Raw genomic sequence first — 21782 nt, 5'->3', positions numbered from 1 at the left:
GAATCACTGGATGGTTTGGGGGGGAAGGGAGCTGAAATCCCATCCTGTGCCACCCCTGCCATGGCAGGGACACCTCCCACTGTCCCAGGCTGCTCCAAGCCCATCCAACCTTGGACATTTCCAGGGATCCACAGCTGCTCTGGACAACTGGGGAATCTGGGATGAACTCTGCAGGCAGGAGAGCTGGATAAACCCTGCTCCTGGCTGCAGCCACCCTGAGACTGCAGGAAAGGGATTTTCCACCTGGGCCTCGGCTGCCCAGCCATGGGAGGGGGACAACTGAGGGGAAAAATACCTTAAAAATATGGAGGTGCTCAGATGGTGATGCTGATATGGGATATGTGGGCTCCTGCTGTATAATAAGGAGAAAAACATGTTCTTGACTTTAAAAATATCACAAAAAAGGGGTTAAAAATGGTTTTAGTCAGTAGATCAATACACTAAGCAGCACAACCTCATGGCAAAAACAAAGGAGCACGTAAAACATAAGATCCAGACTCAGAATTTACCCATAAAACAAAGGAGCACATAAAATGTAAGATCCAAACTCAGAATTTACCCATAAAGCAAAGGACCACATAAAATGTAAGATCCAAACTCAGAATTTACCCATAAAGCAAAGGACCACATAAAATGTAAGATCCAAACTCAGAATTTACCCAACAAAAACCAAAGGAGCACATAAAACATGAGATCCAAACTCAGAATTTACACAGCTTCCGCTCTTTACCCTGCTCATTTCCTCAGGATCTGGAGGAATTTTGGTTTTGGATGGCTGAGCTGACTGCAGCAGCAGAGCAGTGAGCAAATACCCATTGGCCTTGTGTGGGTTTGTATTTGTGCTGAATTATTGCTGAGCCAACAAGGCACAGGCTGAGGTGGCTCATGAAAATCCTCTCATCTTTGCAGAGAGGATGTGAGCCATGATGGATGGCCTGGAATTGCTGCCCCACAAATCAGTTCCCAGCTGGCAGTGCACCCAGCAACACCCCTGTCACTCCCACCTCTGAGACCTGCTGACTTGGGGGATGGAGCAGTTTAAACATTTATACAGAAATATAAACACAAACAAAGCATGAGGTGTGCAGTGGTTGCCTGAAAGATTTTGATAAATCACAGGGGGAAAAAAACCCCAGGAATCTCTGCTGGGTGGGGAGGCATTTGGGAGTGCTGTGCCCAAGTTTTGTGTGAGGAACAATTAAAGTGGGATACAAATTTCCAGTGCCACAGTTCTGAGCTGTCTGTCCTTTCACACAGAGCTGGAGGATCACACGTGGCTGTGGAAGAAACCTCCCTAACCTGGCTGTAAAATCAGGCACAACTTCCAAGGAAATTTTCTGTGCCTTTTGAAAGTTCTTTTTGCACATCTAAGGATGGTGCTTTAGGATAATAAATCATGGAATCCTGGAATGTTGTGGGTTGGGAGGGAACTTAAATCCCATCCCATTCCATCCCTGCCACTATCCCAGGTTCCAACCTGGCCTTGGACACCTCCAGGGATCCAGGGGCAGCCACAGCTCTGGTGAGTGTGAAGGATGTGAGCACCAAACGTGTCTGCCAGAAACAAAGCAGGATTTTAAACAAATCATCAATTCAAGAAAATCTGCCAAAGCTCCCTTGAGCCCCCCAAGCCAAGGTGGCAGTGCTCTGAACAATGCCTGGGCAGCCAGGGTGCTCACAGAAGGGAGTCACCCTTTAAGGATCAGCTCCTGGAATTCTGGTTGGAGGGTTTTTTTGCAACTGTAAGCTCTAAAAAGGCAATAATCCTGATTATAGGGAGTTTTAGTAGGCAAATTCAAGCCTGGATCCAACATTCACTCATGAAGTCAAACCTTTTAAAAGGATCAGTGCTCAGCTGGCTAATTTCATTTAAATTGGACAGTATCTCCAGCAGAGCCTACCAATGTTTTCTCTCTTGATGTGGCCCAAAACAATCCAAGACCACAGGCTCAACAGAAACACAGAGCATTTGTTCCAACCTTGCAGCTGATGTTTCTCAGTAGCAGTAAAAACGAGCAGCCCAAATATTGTTTACATCGTGTAGAAATCTTTACATCTCTCCAAATTGGTTTAGCACCTTCTTATAACAATGAAGAAGCACCAAAACCCAAAAATTTACAGTTTTTCCCCACTAAATGAGAAATAATTTCTCACCCTTCTGCAAGATGAATTTTGAAAGGTTTTCTTAGGCAGTTGCAACACAAAATTAGGACCAAGCATGGCAGATGCTGAAGGCAGTGGTAGGAAATCTGCTGGAGACAGAAAGAAAAAGAAAGAAAAGCTGAAAAGCCTGTTGAGAAGAGAAATAAATAAATAGGAAGAAGAAATAGAAACAGGAAGAAAGATCTGGGAAAAGCAAGAGGATGCAGAGCAGGATACATTAGCTAAAAACCACATGGAAAGGAAATTATTTGGACCTTACAAGCATACAGAGTGAAGAAAGCAACTCCAAATTCCTTTAAGGAAAGCTGAGTGGGCCAGAGAGGAATAAAATCAGCAGAGAGCTCCTGAGCAATACAAAGTGCCACGACTCTGCTGCAGTCAGTGGAGCTGTGGCAATTTATGCCCCTTGGATGGCACAGTGACATTTGCTACCATTGATAAGCAGATCCTTTCTCTTGTGAGCAGTGGAGCTGGGATAACTTACCCCAGTCTGGGTGGGCACTGGACCAGCCCAGCTCCTTCTGATGTTCTCAGTGACACCAGCAACCATGGAAGAAGCCAGTGACTGCTGCCTAAATATCCAAATAACTGCCATTATTTCCTGTTTTGCTAATTAAACTGATTATACACTTTTTTCATAATTCAGACAGGTCCACCCTGGCCAGAAGCACAAAACACCACAGTGAACAGAATAAATGGAGAGATCTCTAAAACTGGGATTGGCTTTGGAAGTGACACTGAGCACCCTCTATCTGCTTAAAGTTCGCTACCGGATTTCAAGCCCGGGCTTTTCAGTGTTAACTGCAAATTTTAAAATTTAAAAAGTGCCAATTTTGCCTTCCCCAGAGCTGGGAAAGCACGTTCTGAGCTCGGGTCCCATCATGGCAAACAGCCGTCATTACCGCCTCACACAAATGCTTTTCCTATGTAAAATTGCTTTGTAAAATATTTGCTCCATCTGCTGAAAGGAGCAAAGACAATTTTCCCTGATAGCTAATGGTCCATTTCAGCTGCCTGCCATGGAGGGGGTGCTGAACACAGAGCCCACAATCCTGCACCGCCCGGGCTCATCCGCGCTCGCCGGACGCGCGGCCGCCGCTGCTCCCACTCGAGGGGTTTTTGTGGGGCTGAGGCACATCTGCCACGCTTCAAGAAACCCCACAGACAGCCCCTTCCAGGCTCCCAGAACAAGGAGCTGAGCTCCCTTTCAAATCTCCAGCCCTTCAAGTGCTGCTCCTTTTTTCACGCCACATGGGGCCACGGCCGGGCTGGCGCTGCCGCTCCGCACGCTGAGGGTTTGGGCACAGAAACATCAAGCACTTCTTTTAATTCTAAATTCAAAAAGCCCACAAAACCCCCTGTGCCCTGCTCCAAACCCCCTCCCAACTGCTCCTTTCATTGTGCACTTTCCTATTTAGCATCCATTGAAAAGCACATGTTTACATTGTGCCCTGAACTACTTCAACATCTGCTAACAGACCAATAAAAAATAAATAAACCAGGATTGTTTAGGAAGAGAGATCCTTCCTATTTCCTGCAAACACTCCGAAACTGGCAGCAGCAATTTGCTGCCAGATCCCTGCTCAGAAAGCAATCTATGCAGGGAAATCAAAGATCAAATCTGTGCTGCCAAAAATCAGCCAGGAAAAGGATCTTCAAAGTGCTGTGAACTCCTCAAATAATTCTGCTTGTTTACCCACTGAATGTTAATTTAAGATTAGCATAATTTTATTAGCTAGTTTGTTTTCTAATCCAAATAAATATTCCAAATTGTGTCTTTTGCGAGGTGCATCCTGCATGTTCAAGGCTCCCCACATCTTCCTTCAGAGCAAAGAAAACAAAATTGTCACGATCTTCAAAGATCTCTCTTCAAAACAATAATCATGTATTTACTTCAAGGGCAGCATTTGTAAATTCAGGACACTGGGATGCGAATTCTCATATAAAATGAGATCAGGAATATTTGAGGGCATTTTCCTGTATTTTAGAGAGATTTCTGCAAGTGCATTTTCTGTATTTTAGTGAGATTGCTGCAAGTGCACAAACAATTCTCATGCCCTCAGATGAAAATTATTTTCCCAATGAACTGACTTTCCTCTTTTTCCATCTCTATAAATTTACTACACTTCTGTGACTTGCTGTCCTTTCTGGTTTGTACCTCTAAACAAAATATTCTAATGAATTCCAAAAATGTGGTTTCAGAAAGAAAAAACCTTATATGGAAAATCCACAGTCACTTCCCAGGAATTTTATGGAAATTGCTGTAATGCTACAGGAATTGTCAGACAAAACCTGCATTGTTTTTCACAAACAACACACACTTAAACTCCCTTTATTCCCAGAGTTGCCTATGTGTTACTTTTTGGATTTTAGCAAAACAAACATTTTTAAAATAATCCAAGCAGGCATTTTATTGGCTGCACCAACATTAAGGCATTTCAGATTTCTTTAGTGCTCCTGCTTTATCCTCTCCTTCCCCACTGTTATTGCTACAAACTGGCACTTAAATTCAATTGATTCAAAATATTCTGGATCCATATGGCCTCAAACCCTGGAGCTGAAGTTCTGATATTGCCTCACTGCTGTTTTCTAGCATTTGCCTCTCCTCCAGTCCCCAGATGGTGGAAGTAACATTTAAACCTCCTTTTCCTCTGCCTTGTACAATAGACCTTGGCACCATTTCAACTGTTTACTCCGGTAATTAACAGCACTGATACCACAACAATTACAACTCCTACAATCTTAGCACAATAATGCTATGAATTAGTGAGAGCTAATGGCTGGAAGGTATAGTGGTTCCAGACTGAGATCTGTGCATTTCTCGAATAAAATAAAAGGTAGGAACAGCACGCTGGCGGTAGACAATGATTACCTAGTAATTAGTTTACACAAAGCTTCCTATTTAATGGCAAAACGCTGTAATTAACGCGTGACAGAAAATCAAAGGGTACTTTGTAAGCATATGAAAAATTAACACTGCAGGCCTATAGCTTTATGTACTGATTAGGAGCATATTAAATCAATAGGACACGCAGCCCAACAGCTTGCAGAGCCCCTGCTTGTGGTTCAGGGATGACATTCTGGATTTCACCAAGCCCAGGGATACAATTCTGCTTTATTTCACCTCAGATTTGCTCATCACATGCAGATAATCTTAATAAACTGAGCGTTGTTTGCAGGTGCAATGAATATTTCAATTATTTGGAACAATTGCTCTGCTCACACTAAAAAACGTCCAGCACTACTCCCTTCCATCATTGATCTCTTCCTGAAGTCTTTGGGCTCCTTTTCTTTCCCTGTTAAACATGGTATCAGTTAGAAGAAATGTTAAAATGCTGGAAATGCATTTTCTGGGGATCTGTCAGAGTTTCTGGCCCTCTTCAGGCTGGAAAAATACCACACCTGCAATTCCACGTGCACAGCTGGCTCCTTCCTTAGGAACCCCCTCCGTGGGCTTTAGGTGTTACACTAAGATCAATTAATAAAAACTCAGGAAAAAAGCAGTGTTAGGAAGCTCTGCTGTGTTCAAAGGGGGTCAGAAAGGAGTGTGCTGGCAGTGGCAGGTTTCTGAAATTACATTTTTGATGGATTGGTTTTATCCTGATTTGTTTGCACACACATCCTGCTCCGAGTTCCTGAACTCAGTAAAGAAATAAGATGTGGAAATCTGAGTACATGGAATTCATCCAAGCAGGACACAATCTGCTCCCCACTATTCCTGACTGCCAGCTAATCCCAAAATTCATCTATTACTTACTACAGGACTTTTAAAAGCTGACCAAACAATGGTTCATTTAAAGAAATATCCAGCATTTTGCATTCCCATTTCCCAAGAGCAATCAATGCAAAATCCTGCAAGCAGCATCCAAATCTTGTTTTAGGTGACTCAGACCAAAAGTTGTCCAGATTTGTCACCTTTTGAAAAGGTTCTGATTTCCTCATTGTAATAAATTAATTGAATTAATTAATTAACTGCTTGTAAGGAAAAGAAACAGAGACAAAATCCTCTGACTCAACTGGAGGAGTAAAACTCAAACATTTTTCTAGCAGGGGCTGCAGAAGTGCATTAAATCCTTTTTTTTCCCTATGACAGATATTTGATGGAGGGCTTTGAAATGGTTGTGTAGCTATCACCAGCTTTAAGGGTTTATTCAGAGAGTATTTGTTGCTTGTTTTTCTGTGGCTTGTTCTATCCCTGGATTTTCAGCTCTTCTTTATCCCTTTCTTTTTGTCTCCAGCCTGATCCTTTGTTATTTTCAGACTTGCTGCTAGATAAACTCACATCATGTTGTTTGCCCTGGTGGTTAATTAAGTCACAGGGTAATAAAAGATAATTCTAAAATTAATTTCAGTAGTAATTTAATCTAGTGATTTACTACAATTCCACAGTTATACAAGAGGATGGGATCCTGCAGTCCTGTGTTATTTATATAAAGGGAGTTGTTAAAAGAAGAAAAAAGGAAATGCCAACAGGAAGGTGATGTTCTCTTGGCCCTAAAAGAGAAGAGTTTTGGGAGTTTGAGTCCTAAGAAAAAGGAAAATATGAAGACAGAGTGAGCATATCCATTGCTTGGATACTCTCCCAGCCTCCAAGAAGTCAGAATCCCCCTAAGCCAGAGATTGTGTCAGCAGTAATGAGAATTTTCCATGAATTTAGAGTCTCCCAGCAAGGGTCCATAAAAGTTTGGGTGAGATGTTCCAGAATCTGAGCTGCTGACTTGGAGCAGGAAGGAGATGTCCAGCTATACCATATATTAATAAGGATTATGGATATCTTCATCTAGATATTCCAAAAAATTATTCACTTATTCTTACAGCAGCAAAACCACTTTTTGTGCTATGCATGGAGTGACTGAAGCTTGAATTAGTGCAGAAGACCTGCAGATGTTAAAAATGAATTTATTTGTTCCCTACAATCATTCACCCTACAAGATACTCAGTCTCCTTATCAGATTAATTGTATTTATTCTTTTTTTTCTTTTTTGCACAACTAGGGCCCTGATGTTCTTTTCCACACTGGAAGATGTCTCCACAAACAACCCCACAAGTGCCAAAAGTACAGCAGCTCTCTGGATATTGAGCCATTGGAGTCTGGGCCTCAGGATGAAATTCCTCTGCTGACAGACTTGAGCAGTGCAGAGGGGGCTGATGGACTTGGAGACATTTTGCAGTTTATGAATTTAGCTCTTCCTGCAGTTGCAAATTAATTGTTCAGATAACTCAGAGGCTGCATTAAGTTAACAAGGTGAAACCCATCCACAATCCTGTCGTGCATTTGGGCCTGCCCCAACGTTGTATTTGCATTGAGGAATCTAAAATCAGGCTCATTTTTAGCTGGAATAGATTTCCACACAGTTCAAACTCACCAAGTCCATTATTTTTAATCTGTTGCCTACTCCACGCCACTGAGGAAAATCTGGGTGGCTGTCTTAAACTGCTATGCAAATGATGCTATTTGTAAGTATTACCATAATTTAGTGCTTACAGTCATGTTCTCATTTCTAATAATTCCACCAGAATGGAGAGGCTTTTCACTGTGCTCCTAGCCTGCAGGATAGTCTTTCATCAAGAAGCTGAATTTTTTAATAACCTGCCAGCATCCGTTTGTGTGTGGCAGTGACACGACGTCTTCATTATCAAAGGAACCAGGTCCCCACACTGCACCAGGACATGAAAGCACAAACTCCTGCTTTGATGTTTAAATGTGGATCATTACAATGGTGTTCCCTGACAAAGGAGTGTTTTAATCCCCTGCTCTCCATGCTGAGGCTCGGGGAGGCTGTGAGTCCTTATTTCAAAAGAGGGTAAACGTGGAAGGCAGGGAAATTGGAGCAAATGTTCAAGGTGCTCAAAACAGCAGCAAGTCCCACACTTTGGAATCACAGGAAGGTTTGCACTGGGAGGGATTTTCAGGATCATCCTCATGCCTCAGGTTTTAGCTTCTGTGTTTTGCAGGTTCTGTGCTGCTTTAGTGGGTGGGTCTGGGCTTCACATTGGGGATGGTGAGCTCTGTGCACAGAGCAGGGAGACAAAACAATTCCTGCTCCAGCTGGGCACCAAGGACAAATGATCCAAATCTCAGCCCAAGAGCACAAACCCCGTGGAATGAAGAGAGGAAAACAAGGATGGGACTGCAGGGGCTGCAGCTGGAACTGGACACTGAACTGCAATGTGCACATGGAGCAGAGCTGATCCCAGGGACAGCCCCTGTGACCATCGTGCATTTTGGGACCATTTGGGTTCATCTTGTGCTGCCCAAGGTGGATCCATGGAGGAGATCCTTGTAATAGCTCCCTGCTTTATTCTGGAACTCTGTCCAGCCTCTGTTCCTGCTCAGCCTTCCCAAGGCATGAATCCCATTCCATCACTTTCCACCACCCCAGGCTGCTCCAAGCCCTGTCCAGCCTGGCCTGGGACACTTCCAGGGATCAGGAACCCAGAGCTTCTCTGGACAACACTTTGGCAAAGCCCACATCAGCATTGGCCTGGAATTGTCTACTGACTCTGGGAAATGAGATCAAATTCATTATTCCATGTTTATTTCCCAACTTCCAGCATGTGTTTGCATTTAAGGGATTCTCACTGGCTGTATCCAAGCTCGAGGTAAATGGGGTAAAAAGGAAAACCAAAGGAAGTCAGGGCTCACTGTGGCCTTTATGCAGAAGCACTTAGGAAAAGAATGAAAAAGGCACAGAAACAGGGAATGTCACTGATATCAGGGGCAGAGCTGGAGCTGCTGGCTCCTGCTTGTGTCCTGACTCAGGTGCTGGGAGCAGGTCCTGGATACATCCTGAGCTTTGTGTCCCACTGGGCTGGATTTTCAGGGCTCTGCTTCATCCTGCCTGAGTTGCAGATCAGAGGAATTACCCCTTCAGCTTTCTATCAGGAACTCTGTTTTATAATGTGGAATTGTTTTGTATCTGTCAAACGCAGCAGAACCGTAATCAGCCTGATTTGAAATTTTAATATACAATATAATTCAATCAACCCCAAATTTCAAACCCGGTTTGATTGAATTAAAAAAAATCAGAGCAGCTATAATGAGTAGTTTATGTAAATTAAACAATTTTTCTGGATACATTCCTTCTGGCTTTAAAACCATTACATTAGGAATGAATTTGGCAAGATATACAGAAATATCAAATGCTTATTGAAATTAACACATTTAAATACCAATGAATATTTAAACTACAAATAGTTCTTGGAATGCCAGAATAATGAAGTGTGGTTTCATATGGATTTTTCTGCAGTTAAAATGTATCATCTTCCAGCCTCTCAATCCTGGGGATTCTCAGGAATCCAGGAGTGCCTCAGTTCATGCTCTAATGTTTCCTTTAGTTAGATTTTTATAGATGGCTCTCCTTACCTGAACACCCCTGGTAATAAAACTTGCAGGAGTTTAATGATCACCAAAACCTACAACTGTTGTCTCATACAGGTTTAAAAGTTATTAATGAGGCAAAATATCCAGGAAAAATAATCCATAGAAAATTAGCTGAAAAAGCAATCAGTTTGTATGATTTCAAATTACTGGTGTTCAGCTATTTTAATCCCTATCCCAATTAATCTTTGTTTCAATAATTCCAAAGTTCTATGGAAAGAATTCCAATTTTCTGTGGAGATTATGCTATGCTGCCTATAAACTTTCCTTTATATATCCTCACTAAAAAAAATGTATAAAATGTATACAAAAAAATGTATAAACCCCTGTCCATGATTGCATGGGCAGTGTTACAACACAAGTCCTTCCACAGCTGGCTGCCAGGCATTCCTTCATATTTCAGAATGGAATATTTTGGAATATTTCCCTGTTTTATTTGAATTACTGCTGCTTTGTGAAGCCAAGCCAGGCTGTGGTATCAACATTTACCTTCAAATGAAGGCTCAGGGAGGAGATTTACAGCGAGGAGGGACCTCAGGGGACATGAAAGAGCCAAGCCAACACAGAAGGTGCAGTTTTGTTACTCACACGAGCCTGGCTCTCACTCCACACCTCGGGGCCGTGTCCCTGCAGTTCCCTCTGGATCCAGGAGTAGCATTCCAGGTGGGAAGTGACATCACAGAAGGCAGTGCCATCTCCTGCCCGCTCATCGTCCACCTTGAAGAGCCAGCGCTGCACCTCCAAATTGTCCAGGACGAGCTGGCCGAGGGCACGGAGCAGCTGCAGGGCAGGGACACAAAGCCCTTCACACGGGGACAGCACCAAAATGCTCCCAAGTATTTGGGCTTCACATTTGTTTTCCTAAATACGTGTGGGGAAATGGGTTTGTAGAGAATTCTCAAAGCCTGACAGAAGGCTCACATGGCTTATTTGAAAGATAGAGTTTTGCAGCTTGGCTAAAGGAGCTTTAAGTTTATAAACATTGATTATTAAGATTATATACATTGATTATGACATATTTTATAGATAAAATATTATATATTATATAATACACTTTATATATATTATATAACAGTGTCTATACTGTAATTATTTATTAAAATAAGTTTATGACATATTTTATAGATAAAATATTATATATTATATAATACTTTATATAATATATAATACTGTCTATACTGTAATTATTTATTAAAATAAGTTTCTACACATTGATTATTATAGTGACAATGCCCTGTGTACTTCACTGTGCATGGCAATCGATGAACAAAACCATCCAAGAAGTTTTTTCTGTCCAAGAGAGAGGGGGAAATCTGGGAAATGGATCTGTAGAAAATTCTCAAAGCCTGACAGAAGACACACAGTGTGCATCCTTATGCAAACCTTGAGCTAAGAAATGTTGACTTAGAAATGCCATGGAACAGGACAGACATTGTTGAGAGAGAAATGGAACTAGAAACAAGGTTAAAGGATGGCCTTACAAATAAAACTAGATTATTTTAGAGAAACAGAACTATGAAAGATGCATTAATTTTAGATGATTGGCTTTAAGGCATTTACAGCATGGTGTGGCTAAAGCTGATAGGCCAAGAAACACTTGTAAGGTATTGTAGTTAGGAAACAGTTGGCCTCTAATTGCAGTGGCATGAATTATAATATCTGTATTGTCTGAAAATGGAATAAAAGTTCTAAAAAGTCTCTCAGTTGCCCCATCTCTGGGTCATGAAAGGGCATAATCCAGAAATTTGGGTTCATTTTCTCCGAGGTGTTTGTGTTCTTACAGCTGCTTGGGTATGGATTGAAAGCTGCCTTTGAAGCCATCCCTGTTTTCTGCCCAGAGGAATTTGCCTGCCCAGGTGTTGTTTTTTGGTTTTGTCCGAGGTTTTGGATCTCCAGAAGTGCTCCATAACTGTTTGTGACAGGGAACAACGTGGGATGGACGATGCTGCCTGCAAAAATGTGCCAGGGTAGCACCAGCCAAAACAGCTGGGAAATTCTCCTAGTGGAGAGTGCATTCCGTGGTTATAAATGCACGGAGGAGGGACCAGGCAGGCTTTATAAAAATGCTAATTATTTATTTGTGTATGTACACAGATTTAAATGGCTTTCAAATGCCTTTTGCCCAGCTGGTGCAGGATGCAATTAGCTTCTTAGAAACTGCAAATGACTTTGAACCTGGTAAAAGTATTCTCAGATCTTGTTGCATTGGCTGGAGTCTTCTACATTTTACAGAGTAATTTGAGGGATTTTGTTTATTTTTTTAAAAGATTGACCTAAAATACAATTACACGTGTTCCATTTGTGGCTTTTGAGAATCACATAAATGTGTTTTTCTTGAGGGCTCCCCCTACAGTAATGAAAAGGATCAATAATCCTGTAAGGACTGTACCAATCACAAAGAATTATGTGCTATCTTTAAGTGAAAATTGAATTGTGCTTTACCATGGTGTCACCTCACTTTGATTATTTAACCTAAAATGTCAATATTTCATACAAGCAAACAACAGAAGGAGAAATTCCATAACCCTGTAGGATGAACCAGAAGTATTGTTAAATAATTTACATGAATCAAATAAATCAAACAGCTGTTTTGCAGGTCATTGATCATATATTTATTTCATCTACTGGAGAAGTAGCAATGGATTTGTGTAGCTTAGACTGCTTCAGTGCTAAAGGTGATTAATAAAAACTAAAGCAATGTGAAAAGCCTCTTGAAGCAGCAGAAGCACCTACAAAAAAACCTTAGCAATGATTATTTTCCTGGATGAGAAGTAACACCACCATAAAAACGGCTTTTAAAAATAAATACTTAGACATATCATTGTAAATTGCAAAATCAGCTTAGAGAATAAAATACTGAGGAACTGGCTGCAAAATAAACATGTAAAATGGAAGTACAGAAACCTCTTGTGCCTCATAATTTCGGTTCAATAGGGTTTTGTTATTTTCCTACTGGTCATGCCAACAAGAGAGATGAATTTAGCAATGACAGGCTGCAAAGTAAAACTGCAAAGATGCTCAGTGAACCTCAGTGGGAACAGGCTGATTAGAGGGGAGATTTCTTCCCCTTAGAAGAAGCATTTTTGGAAAATGTGCATCTTCAGTCACTGGTAAAATGGATTAATTTCATGACTTCACCCAGGAGGGCACCAGCACAAACTGTCTCAAATATTGGACCAAACATTTTTATATCCTCAAGCCCATGAAGAACCCCAGAGTAATTGTGTTCCTTCCTGCCCTGGGCACAAACTGCATTTAATTGAGCCAGAAAAGGACCCAACCTCACCCAAGACTTGCTCAAAACCATGAAGGTTTGGGAGTTACTACAGGAAAAATAGTTGGGAGTTACTATTAAAAAAATAACATAGCATCCAGGAAAAAAAAAACCTGCTATGACTGTCAAAGTTCAGTTAAAAAAGAAAAAAAATAGCAAAACCATCAACAGGGCTTCAAGCAAAGCTCCTAAATGTGCCACAAAGTTTGCTAAAAATCAAATCCCAGCCAAGGCACTGTAGGTTTAATATTTACAATACAAAACCATTGTTCAGTGATGAGGGTCTCATTGGAATGACCCAAATCCTCACCTGCTCCCTGCTGTGGATGTCCCACTCTCCAGGAGGGGTTGGCACTCCAGCACTGGCAAAGATTCTCTTGCTGCCAGACTTGGTGCTGTAGAGCTGAGCCACTGCTGGCTCTGAGCCCAAAAGTGGCACCTGGAGCTGGTCAGCCACAGCCAAATCATCCAGGTGGGGAACACCCCCAACCACGTAGGCATCCCTGCCCTGGAGCAGCACCTGCAGCCTCTGCAGGGTCCTGGGGCTGTACTTGAGCACAGTGGCCAGGCACATGTGATGCTCCTGCAAAAAGAGAACATTTATTCTTATGAAAAGTGTTTTTTTTTTTGTTGTTGTGGTTTTTTTTTCCCCCTCCCCCTAATTCCTAATGTTGCCCACAATAAATACATTATTAATAGCAGGCTGGGTTATGACCTATCCTGTAGCTTAGCAGTTTAAATTGATAAAAGCTGTTGGGGTGAGGCTCCATAATCGTGCACATCTTTAGTGGGTTGGAAATGGCCTCGTTGGGAATAGAACTAATTACTACACATCTGTATTTATTTGATCCGTGTGGAATTATCCTTCTGTCAGGCACAGAGGCTGCTGGCCTTTGGATAATAGTGATTCATCTCAGCAACACTCCTGGCATGCTTTAACTCCAGAGCTCCTAAAAATCAATAAAAAAATGAAGAACCCCCCCCCTCCCTATAGCAGGGAATGTATTTCACATACAGTTCAGGGTATTTGAAGTGATTCTCTGAGAATAAAACACTTTGATTTACAAAAGCTTTCAGTGCTTACATTAAATTACTGGGGATGCACATTTCCATTTCACAGGAGCTCTGATTGCTGATCTAAAGGACCACTTAAGGAGAGGGAAGCAGTTTTGTAGTAGTTTTTTTTTGTTGTTTTTTTTTTTTTTTTTTTTCTTAAAACACAAGGGTTCCAACTTTTTGGAAGGAATTTCTCATATCTTCCCAAAAAAAGATCTATAGTTGAACAAGCAGCTCATGACATACACTACAAACTTTGAATTTAAATTAAGAATATCACTCATGGCAGGCGAAACCTCCAAAATGTTTTAAACAACATATCCCATGCATGGCCTGCATATATTCCAATTATTTTCCCAAAAATATACTGAGGATGAGACAGGCATGGAGAAATTGCACAAGAGAAATCCACTGCAGTAAATTGTCATGAACAAATCATAATCCCAACAAGGAAAAAAATTATCTTCCTATTGAGATTTCATCTCATTTAGGCTTCAGAAAAGTATCCCTATATTTTCAGGATAATGTAAATCCTGGATTTGCCAGGGATTTCCAGCACTGAAGAACCCAGAATATTTTCCTCCCAAGTCCTGGATGTTCATTGCCAGGGACTGAAGTAGAAATCCTGATTTCATTGCTTGGATAGAGAGGATGGTGTTGGGAAAGAGCACAAGGAATTCCATTCTGTCAGTCCCTTGGTGCTTTCTCACACCAAACAAAGTTCCAAAAAATGCCCAGATCTCTCTGTGAAGGAATTGAACACCCTGCAAGAACAGCAGGAATGGGACACTCCCCGAAGTTCCAGCAGAAAAAAGAGAATTACAGAAGTTTCAGGATGAAAAGAACAGCAAACAAGTTACCTGGAGCCCTTTAGCTTGCATCACTTTTAAAGCCAAGACATTTGAAGTTGTGATCCAGGGATTCCCTTTACCTGAGCACTGGTCAAACAGGGAGCTGGCCCATCCCAGAGTTCTGCATGCAGGGAGCAGGATCCATTCCCAGCCTGGGGCCACAGTGGGCTTGTAGGGAGGAGATTTGCTTTGTGTCCCTCAATAATGGATTTTACAGTTAATTAAGGAGGTCAGGCTGTAAAAGCCGCTTTATTCCTGCTTTTTGAGAGTGCTAGAGCTGCCAGGATATATGGAAGTGGGAGGGAGAGCAGGGAAAAGCAGAACTGAGGGATTCCAGCAGGAACAGGGGATATGGGGAAAGTTCTTGGCTCTCAAACCTGTTGATTTTTGTTTTGTTTTCAGCTTCCCAAGATCCCAGATCTCCCCTTGGCATCAGGATCACCAGGAGAGCAAAGCTGCCTCCAGCTGGACACAGCTCAAGGGCAGGATCAGGACCAGCTCTGCCTTTTCCACACATTTTCCTTCCATCCAGTTCCACCAAAACAGCTGGGAAAACGTGCAGGGCTGATTTGTGCCTCTGGAATTGCTATAAAAGGAGCCCTCTGAAGTGGCCTTCAAGCCACACTTGCATTGATTGGGAATAAATTTCGATCCATTAGGTGCAATAAAGGCTTTTTATTCAATAAGCCAGGAGAAAGATCCTCTAAAAGAACCTACAAAGCTCAAACCCTTCCACAGCCCAAATTGGCACTGAAGCCAAGGGATGACCAGGAGCACTTCTGAGCAGATTCCTCTCCACACAGAGCATGTATTCATTAAAAATATTCATTACTATATGGTGAAGAACACACTAAATGAAAACAAGGCAGATTTGGCACATGAACAGGTGAATGGCACTAAAGAGCCATGGGTTACCTCAACCTGGTTCACATAAAATCTGGTGTTGCCCATTCTCCTGACAGATTTTGGCATTAATTCAGTTGGGAGTTACTACTGGAAAAAATAACCCAGCATCCAGAAAAAAAACCTGCTATGACTGTCAAAGTGCAACTTAAAAAGAAAAAAATAGCAAAACCAGCAGAAAGGCTTCAAGTAAAGCCACTAAATGTGCCACAAAGTTTGATAAAAATCAAATGCCAGCCAAGACACTGTGGGTTTAATATCTAGAATATAAAACTATTGTTCACTCTGAAGTCTCCACTGCACTGCAGCATTTTCAGAAACACTGTACACACTGTACATTAATTAGAACATGTTTTAGCACATGGATTTAAACCTGACTTGACAGGTTTGGAACTAACATTTCTCTATTATTAATTGTTATTCTGGAACTATCACTTTTGTATTATTAGAGCTCATATTTATGCATTATTCTGATCTGTTTGAAACTCAGATTTCTGTATTATTACCTAACCTTGTTTAAGCTTTGTTCTTTAAGGAGCTCTGCACTGGATTTAGTTGCAAGAGCCACTGCAAACACAGCAATGATTGAATGCTGGGCTAGCCAGAGATAAAGTTTGAGTAATAAGAATGGTTTATTGCTATGATTTGCTTAGAGATATAAATCTATCAAGTTCCCAGTCCCAAGCACAGAGTCAGAAGGGACAAGAGCCTACAAATAGCCAATCTAGGACTATCTCAAGCAAGTCTATAAAGCTAAACCAGGATATTTATTTCCAATGCTCTAACTAGTAGTCTAATCAGTAAAGCCCTTAAACTTGCAATAATATTTCACTGATGTGTACCAGAGCGTTGCAAGTTATAAAATTTCCAATTTAATTTTACTGCATCCCTCAAGCTGTAGTAATTAGAAGACAAACTCACAGGGAAGCTGTTTATAGCTTCAGGGGTGAGAATTTTGAACCTGTCCTGCAGGTCAGCCATGTCCTCGGGGTTCCCAGATCTAACAGCTGCCTGCAGACCCAGGAGTTTATTGTAATACTGCAGTAACTCCTCACTCAGAGCAAGGGGGCAGATGTAGATGACGTCCACGTTGGCATCTGAAACAAAAGGGCACAGTGCTCACTGCTGGGGGAAAGGTGCAACCCTCCCAACAGCAATGCCAGCATTCCCAACCCTCTGCTCACAGCTCTCCTCAAAATGCACTGCAAATAAACAAAAATGGGGAAAAGGTGCAACCCTCCCAACAGCAATGCCAGCATTCCCAACCCTCTGCTCACCAACAGCTCTCCTCAAAATGCCCTGCAAATAAACAAAAATGGGGTTTAATCCCCAAATCTTAGGGTTTTCTGCCGTGCTTCAGCGTGTCTCTGAAGACAGGGCAGTGACCCAAAGGAAGAGCTGCTTCCTGGGATTCAATCTGCAGAACATATTGGGGCAGGATTTGGGAAGTGGTGCAGGGGGATTTGTGAGCCCCGCTCCCATTAACATCAATGGGAATTGAAGTGCTTGAAAAATACATCCCATTAATGCCAGTAAATTATAAAACTGAGCCATTCAGTTGAGAAAGCTGAGGAAATTGCAATTTTCTACGCTGCCTGGATTTTCCATGGGCTGTTCCTACTCCTGTGCTGCCCACACAAAAGCTCAGGGTGGGGTATCATTAATAACCATTGCAGGGCATGGCAGTGTGCAGGGCAGCACGGTGTGCAAATCTGCTTTTCCTCATGGAAAACAGCTTGGGCTGAAGGGCTGTGTCCACACAGAAGGGAAATCTGTAATACAGGCAGTTTGGGGAAATTTTAAATTATTTAAAATTTCAAATTAAAAAAAAAAAAATTGAAAGTTAGTATTTTAAAATATTAATGGTAATAGATAAGGTAATTAATTAATGGGCCGTGAGGCATCAATAGGCAAAGAGCACTCCAAGATTTAGATCCCAATCAGTGGGAAGCCTTGCATTGTTTTATTGTGCACAAGTGCCAGGGATAACTGCAATTCCATGGAAGGACTGCAGCAAAGCAAGGACTGGACAAGGAAACCCTGAGCCAAATGCTGGAAAGTGAGTAAGAGATCCCATTGCTTGACTTTGTTTTGCCAGAGCTGCAGGGAAATAATCCACATTTCAAAAGTGAGGCCAGAACTCACCTGAGGCATTAAAGTAGCACAGAGCCCACAAGCAGAGTATTTAGATAATTATTTACCAGACAACTTTTAAAAAAATAACTAATGGAAGAGTTCAGCACCATTCACCAGTCAATACTCAAGTGAAAAACAGACAACTCAAGTGAATTTGGGGAATAAAAAGTGCAGCACATTTTACTGCTGCAGCACTGCCCTGTAAAGAGAGATCAAGTCTCCTCAGGACACAGTGGGGCTCCAGGGACAGCTTAACCCACAGGAGGTCACAAAAGTGAGGAAATCCTCTGCTTCTCCAAAGAAAAACCAAACCAAAATGGAAAATCTCAGTGCTCCTCTGCCAGGCACAGGTAAAGCACATGATCCAGTCCATCATTTACTTAATATTTCACTAGTTTGTATCTTCCTCATGGTCTATTTTACAGCAGAACAAATTTTCATGTTCAGAAACGAGAAAAAAAAAAATCTGTTTAATGTGTGACTTTGTCCCTTTAAGTTTCTATCATTTAACAGCGAAAAAAGTCCACCTTCAAAAAAGAAAAAAATAAAACAGTACAGTGGAAAAAACCCAATATTAGTGCCTAGATAATATATAAAGGCAATTACATTATTATTTTAGGCAACTGTAAATTTCTGGCTCTAATATATTTTTGTTCCAAACTTGCTAAATGGCATTTATAAAATAATCATGATCCTGAAATATACATGAATCATGTAAAACATGTCATTCCAGGGAGCCAATGCAGTTGGTCACTGCTAACTAATATCATTCCCAGCTTTGCTTAAAAGAAGCCAGTCAGGAAAAAAAACAACTTTTAAACAGATGCCTTTTGCCTTGTTTGCTGATTTAAAAGGGGAAAAGAAAAAAAAGGGTTTAAATAAGGGCTTGCTCTTTTGCAGCACATCTTTCTCTCTGTGTGAGCCTGAGTGAGTCCCTGGTTTTGGAGAGCACTGAACACCCTGTGGTGCTCAGCAGCTCACGGGAGGAGGCTGCTGCACCTCACAGAGGGGCAAGGAAGCAGCAGGATTTTTTATGGCTAACAGGGCCAGGAAATGCCACAGTTCCTTCCCAGCTTCTCCATACTCTATATTTAATATTAACACCAAACTAAAGTCCTTGTGCTGTTTTCTTTCAGTGCCAGCTGGGGGAATAATCAGAGGGCAGGAGCTGATCACATACCCAGGATGTCACAGAGCCTCCCCATCTGCAGGTTCTGCTGGACAGCAAGGTCAGGCATGTGCTCACGGATGTGTTGGGAATATCCTGGAAAACAAGGAAAGCCCCCCTCAAACTGCAGTCAGAAAACCCCTGGTACAGATTTGGGAAAGAAAAAATCAGATTTCTGGATTCAAAAAAGCTGAAAAAAAACCCCCCTATTTGAAATCTCACAGCAGTCATTGCAGCATTTTTCAGAATTTACTTTTATTACTGATGTAACTTCATGTTTTTCTGTCATTTTAAATACAGACCTGAATGTTACAGCCCTACAGAGTTTTCTAATTTAACCATGCACACCATTTTGCTGGGAGTCTTTCATGTTGCTGGATAATTTTTTTTTTTTTTTTTTTTGTAAACACTGGGGGAGGAAAAAAAAAATGACACCATCATTAAGCAAGAATCCTGGTAATTTTGTCCTTCACACAGATAAAAGGCACCAAAGCCACTTCATTAAGGAGATGTCTCAGTGCTACCTGCTCACTTTGTTGCAGAGGAAAGGTGAGTGACAGCCTGTCTGAGCCTGGATTATCTCTTTGCAGGTCACAATTCCAGCTGATTCCCTGCTCACGTTCAAAAAGACTGCAGGAGATGACAGCAGCACTGTAACTATAATTTTTAAGGCTGTAATTTTCAAATTGGTGGAATTCCAAAGGAATTGTGCTGCCTGTGCAAACAGCCACAGCTCCACTGGCAGTCACCACCAGGGATATTAATTGTTTAATCCATCAGGATTAATCCCAATTTTCAGTGTTTGGCATAAAAACTTGACTGATCCAGGAACAGGATCCTTACATTTCCATATATCTGCACATGGCAAATCATCAGAAACTCAGGGAAAACTTCATTTGGCTAAAATCTGCTCAGTATTTCAGTGCTTTCATGTAGAAAACAGCAAAGTGGGTATTTCAGCCTAATTACAAAGACAATTACTACAAGTGATCAGCATTCTAAGGTGCTGTGGCAATTGCACACAGAACATGAGAAAACACAGAAAAATTCAAATTACCAGTTTAATTTTTGGTCATTTCTTACCAAACTTACATTTTGCAGTCAGCACAGTGGTACCAGGCTCTTGGAGAACTCATCTAAGTAAAATATATTGATTTTTTCCTTTTTTTTTACTCCTCTAGTATTAAGCTACAGTAATTAGAAAAAAGCTTGCTCAGAGTATTTAAACTTTAGTCTCAAGGCTTCATTTTGTTCTGTCACCCGATTTTAAGGCCCTAGAAATGCTGCCTAATATTTTCAAACCATTTAAGAGTCAGCCTCAGAATGCAGCTTATTTCCTTACCCTGAAAACATTGAGTTTTAAGAATTAGGGCCAAAAAAATAAGTTACAAATACCACTTGGAAAACCAGGAATTCTTTGAAAGGAATAACGAAGTGGCAATTAAGTAAGTTAAAATTTGCATTTTGCTCAGGCTGTGCAGATGCAGCATTGTAGCACTGTACTTTTCACAGGGAGGTTAACAAACCACATTAAGTGACAGTATATTAACTTGCACTGGCATGACCCCATTAGATTTAATGAGGAATATTCACTGCTGGTGAGTCCTGCCCTCCCACTGGACAGGATGAACCACATTCCTCCTGAACCACCTTGAACATCCCATATTCCAAGTCTGGACACCTGAGAAAGCTGATTAAAGGGTTAATATTCCTCTTCCAGTTTAAACAAAACCCCAATAAATAGGTCAAATAAATGCAATATATTGTGATCACAGGCTGCATGTCCAGTGCAGCTGTGCCATCAGCTCTGGTTCCTGGCCTCCAGGCTGGGCAAGAAATTCCAAATGGGGGCTGGAATTTGGGATGTGGACAAAGGAACACTTGGAATGGGATTGGGCTTGGCATTCATGACTCCAAAGTGCAGGGAATAATATAATTCTAAAATAAGAGGAATTCACTCATTCCCCTTTCAATCTCAGCCATTTAATTGACATTTCCTTAATAAATTCTGCTCATCTCCAAGTGGCTTCTCCCAACAAAGAATCCCCAAAGGTTCCTTGGAGGACAGGATCAGCAGAGAGGGGGACAGGACAGAAAGGGCAGGATCTGAAAGGGAAGGAGGAAAACGAGCTGGGATCACTCACCTGCTGCTCCCCAGGACCTGGGACAGCTCTAGGAAATCACAGCCAAGCTTTCATAAGTAAAACTGGAATTTTCTCTCTGTGTTTGGCACACATTTGTGGCAGTAAATCTGATTTAAAGGTTCAAATTCATTTCTCCTCACTCTGCCTGACAACAATCCTTAAACACTGATTCTGCTTTGTTTGTTTAGCAATCCCAGAAATCCCAAGTTTTTGTTTGGGTGAAATAAATGGAACCATTTGCTCCTCCCAGCAGTACAACTGAAGCCCTTCACCATCCCTTTTCCTGGATTATTTCCAGAAACTTGACATGAATCTGAAACTGTTGTGAAATGAGCAATTCACCCTCCTGGCTCTATCACCATTCCTTGGAATTCCACCTGCAAGGGAAGAAAAATCAGACCCTGATTTGTCCCAAATGCTGAAATCAAGGACACTGAGCAGAGAATTTCAGGTTTTATTTTTGGTTTACAAAACTGAACAGAGAAATCCCTGAGTACCATCAAACTTTGGTGTCTTCCTGTTTATCTGCTCTGTCCCAAGTGTTGTAGCTTAAAAAAAAAAAATTATGGTTGCAAAAGGCAGTAAAAAATAAAAACACTGCTGAAATCAGCTGGCATTTTGCATATTTAGTCCTTTCTGACTGAGCCAAATGTTTGTTGTTTAAATTGTCCAGATTCCTCTAAGTCTACTCCAATAATTCTTAATT

General features: G+C 41.5%; 1 protein-coding gene across 1 annotated transcript in view; it reads right to left on the bottom strand.

Annotated features, from left to right (window-relative positions):
- IQCH (IQ motif containing H) overlaps window positions 1-21782 on the bottom strand; it is a 51473-nt gene that overhangs the window by 15085 nt on the left and 14606 nt on the right. Inside the window, exons 11-14 of the mRNA XM_041418662.1 lie at window positions 18945-19028; window positions 16550-16725; window positions 13129-13401; window positions 10133-10324 (exon numbers count right to left, since the gene is read on the bottom strand). Of these exons, the coding sequence (XP_041274596.1) occupies window positions 10133-10324; window positions 13129-13401; window positions 16550-16725; window positions 18945-19028 (725 nt within the window). The remainder of the gene's footprint in view (window positions 1-10132; window positions 10325-13128; window positions 13402-16549; window positions 16726-18944; window positions 19029-21782) is intronic.

The sequence above is a fragment of the Onychostruthus taczanowskii genome, unplaced genomic scaffold, assembly GCF_017590055.1.
Source record: "Onychostruthus taczanowskii isolate IOZ18803 unplaced genomic scaffold, ASM1759005v1 scaffold6, whole genome shotgun sequence".
Classification (NCBI taxonomy): Eukaryota; Metazoa; Chordata; class Aves; order Passeriformes; family Passeridae; genus Onychostruthus; species Onychostruthus taczanowskii.
Note: the sequence above shows the minus strand (reverse complement) of the source record. Positions and strands in the feature narration are given on the sequence as shown.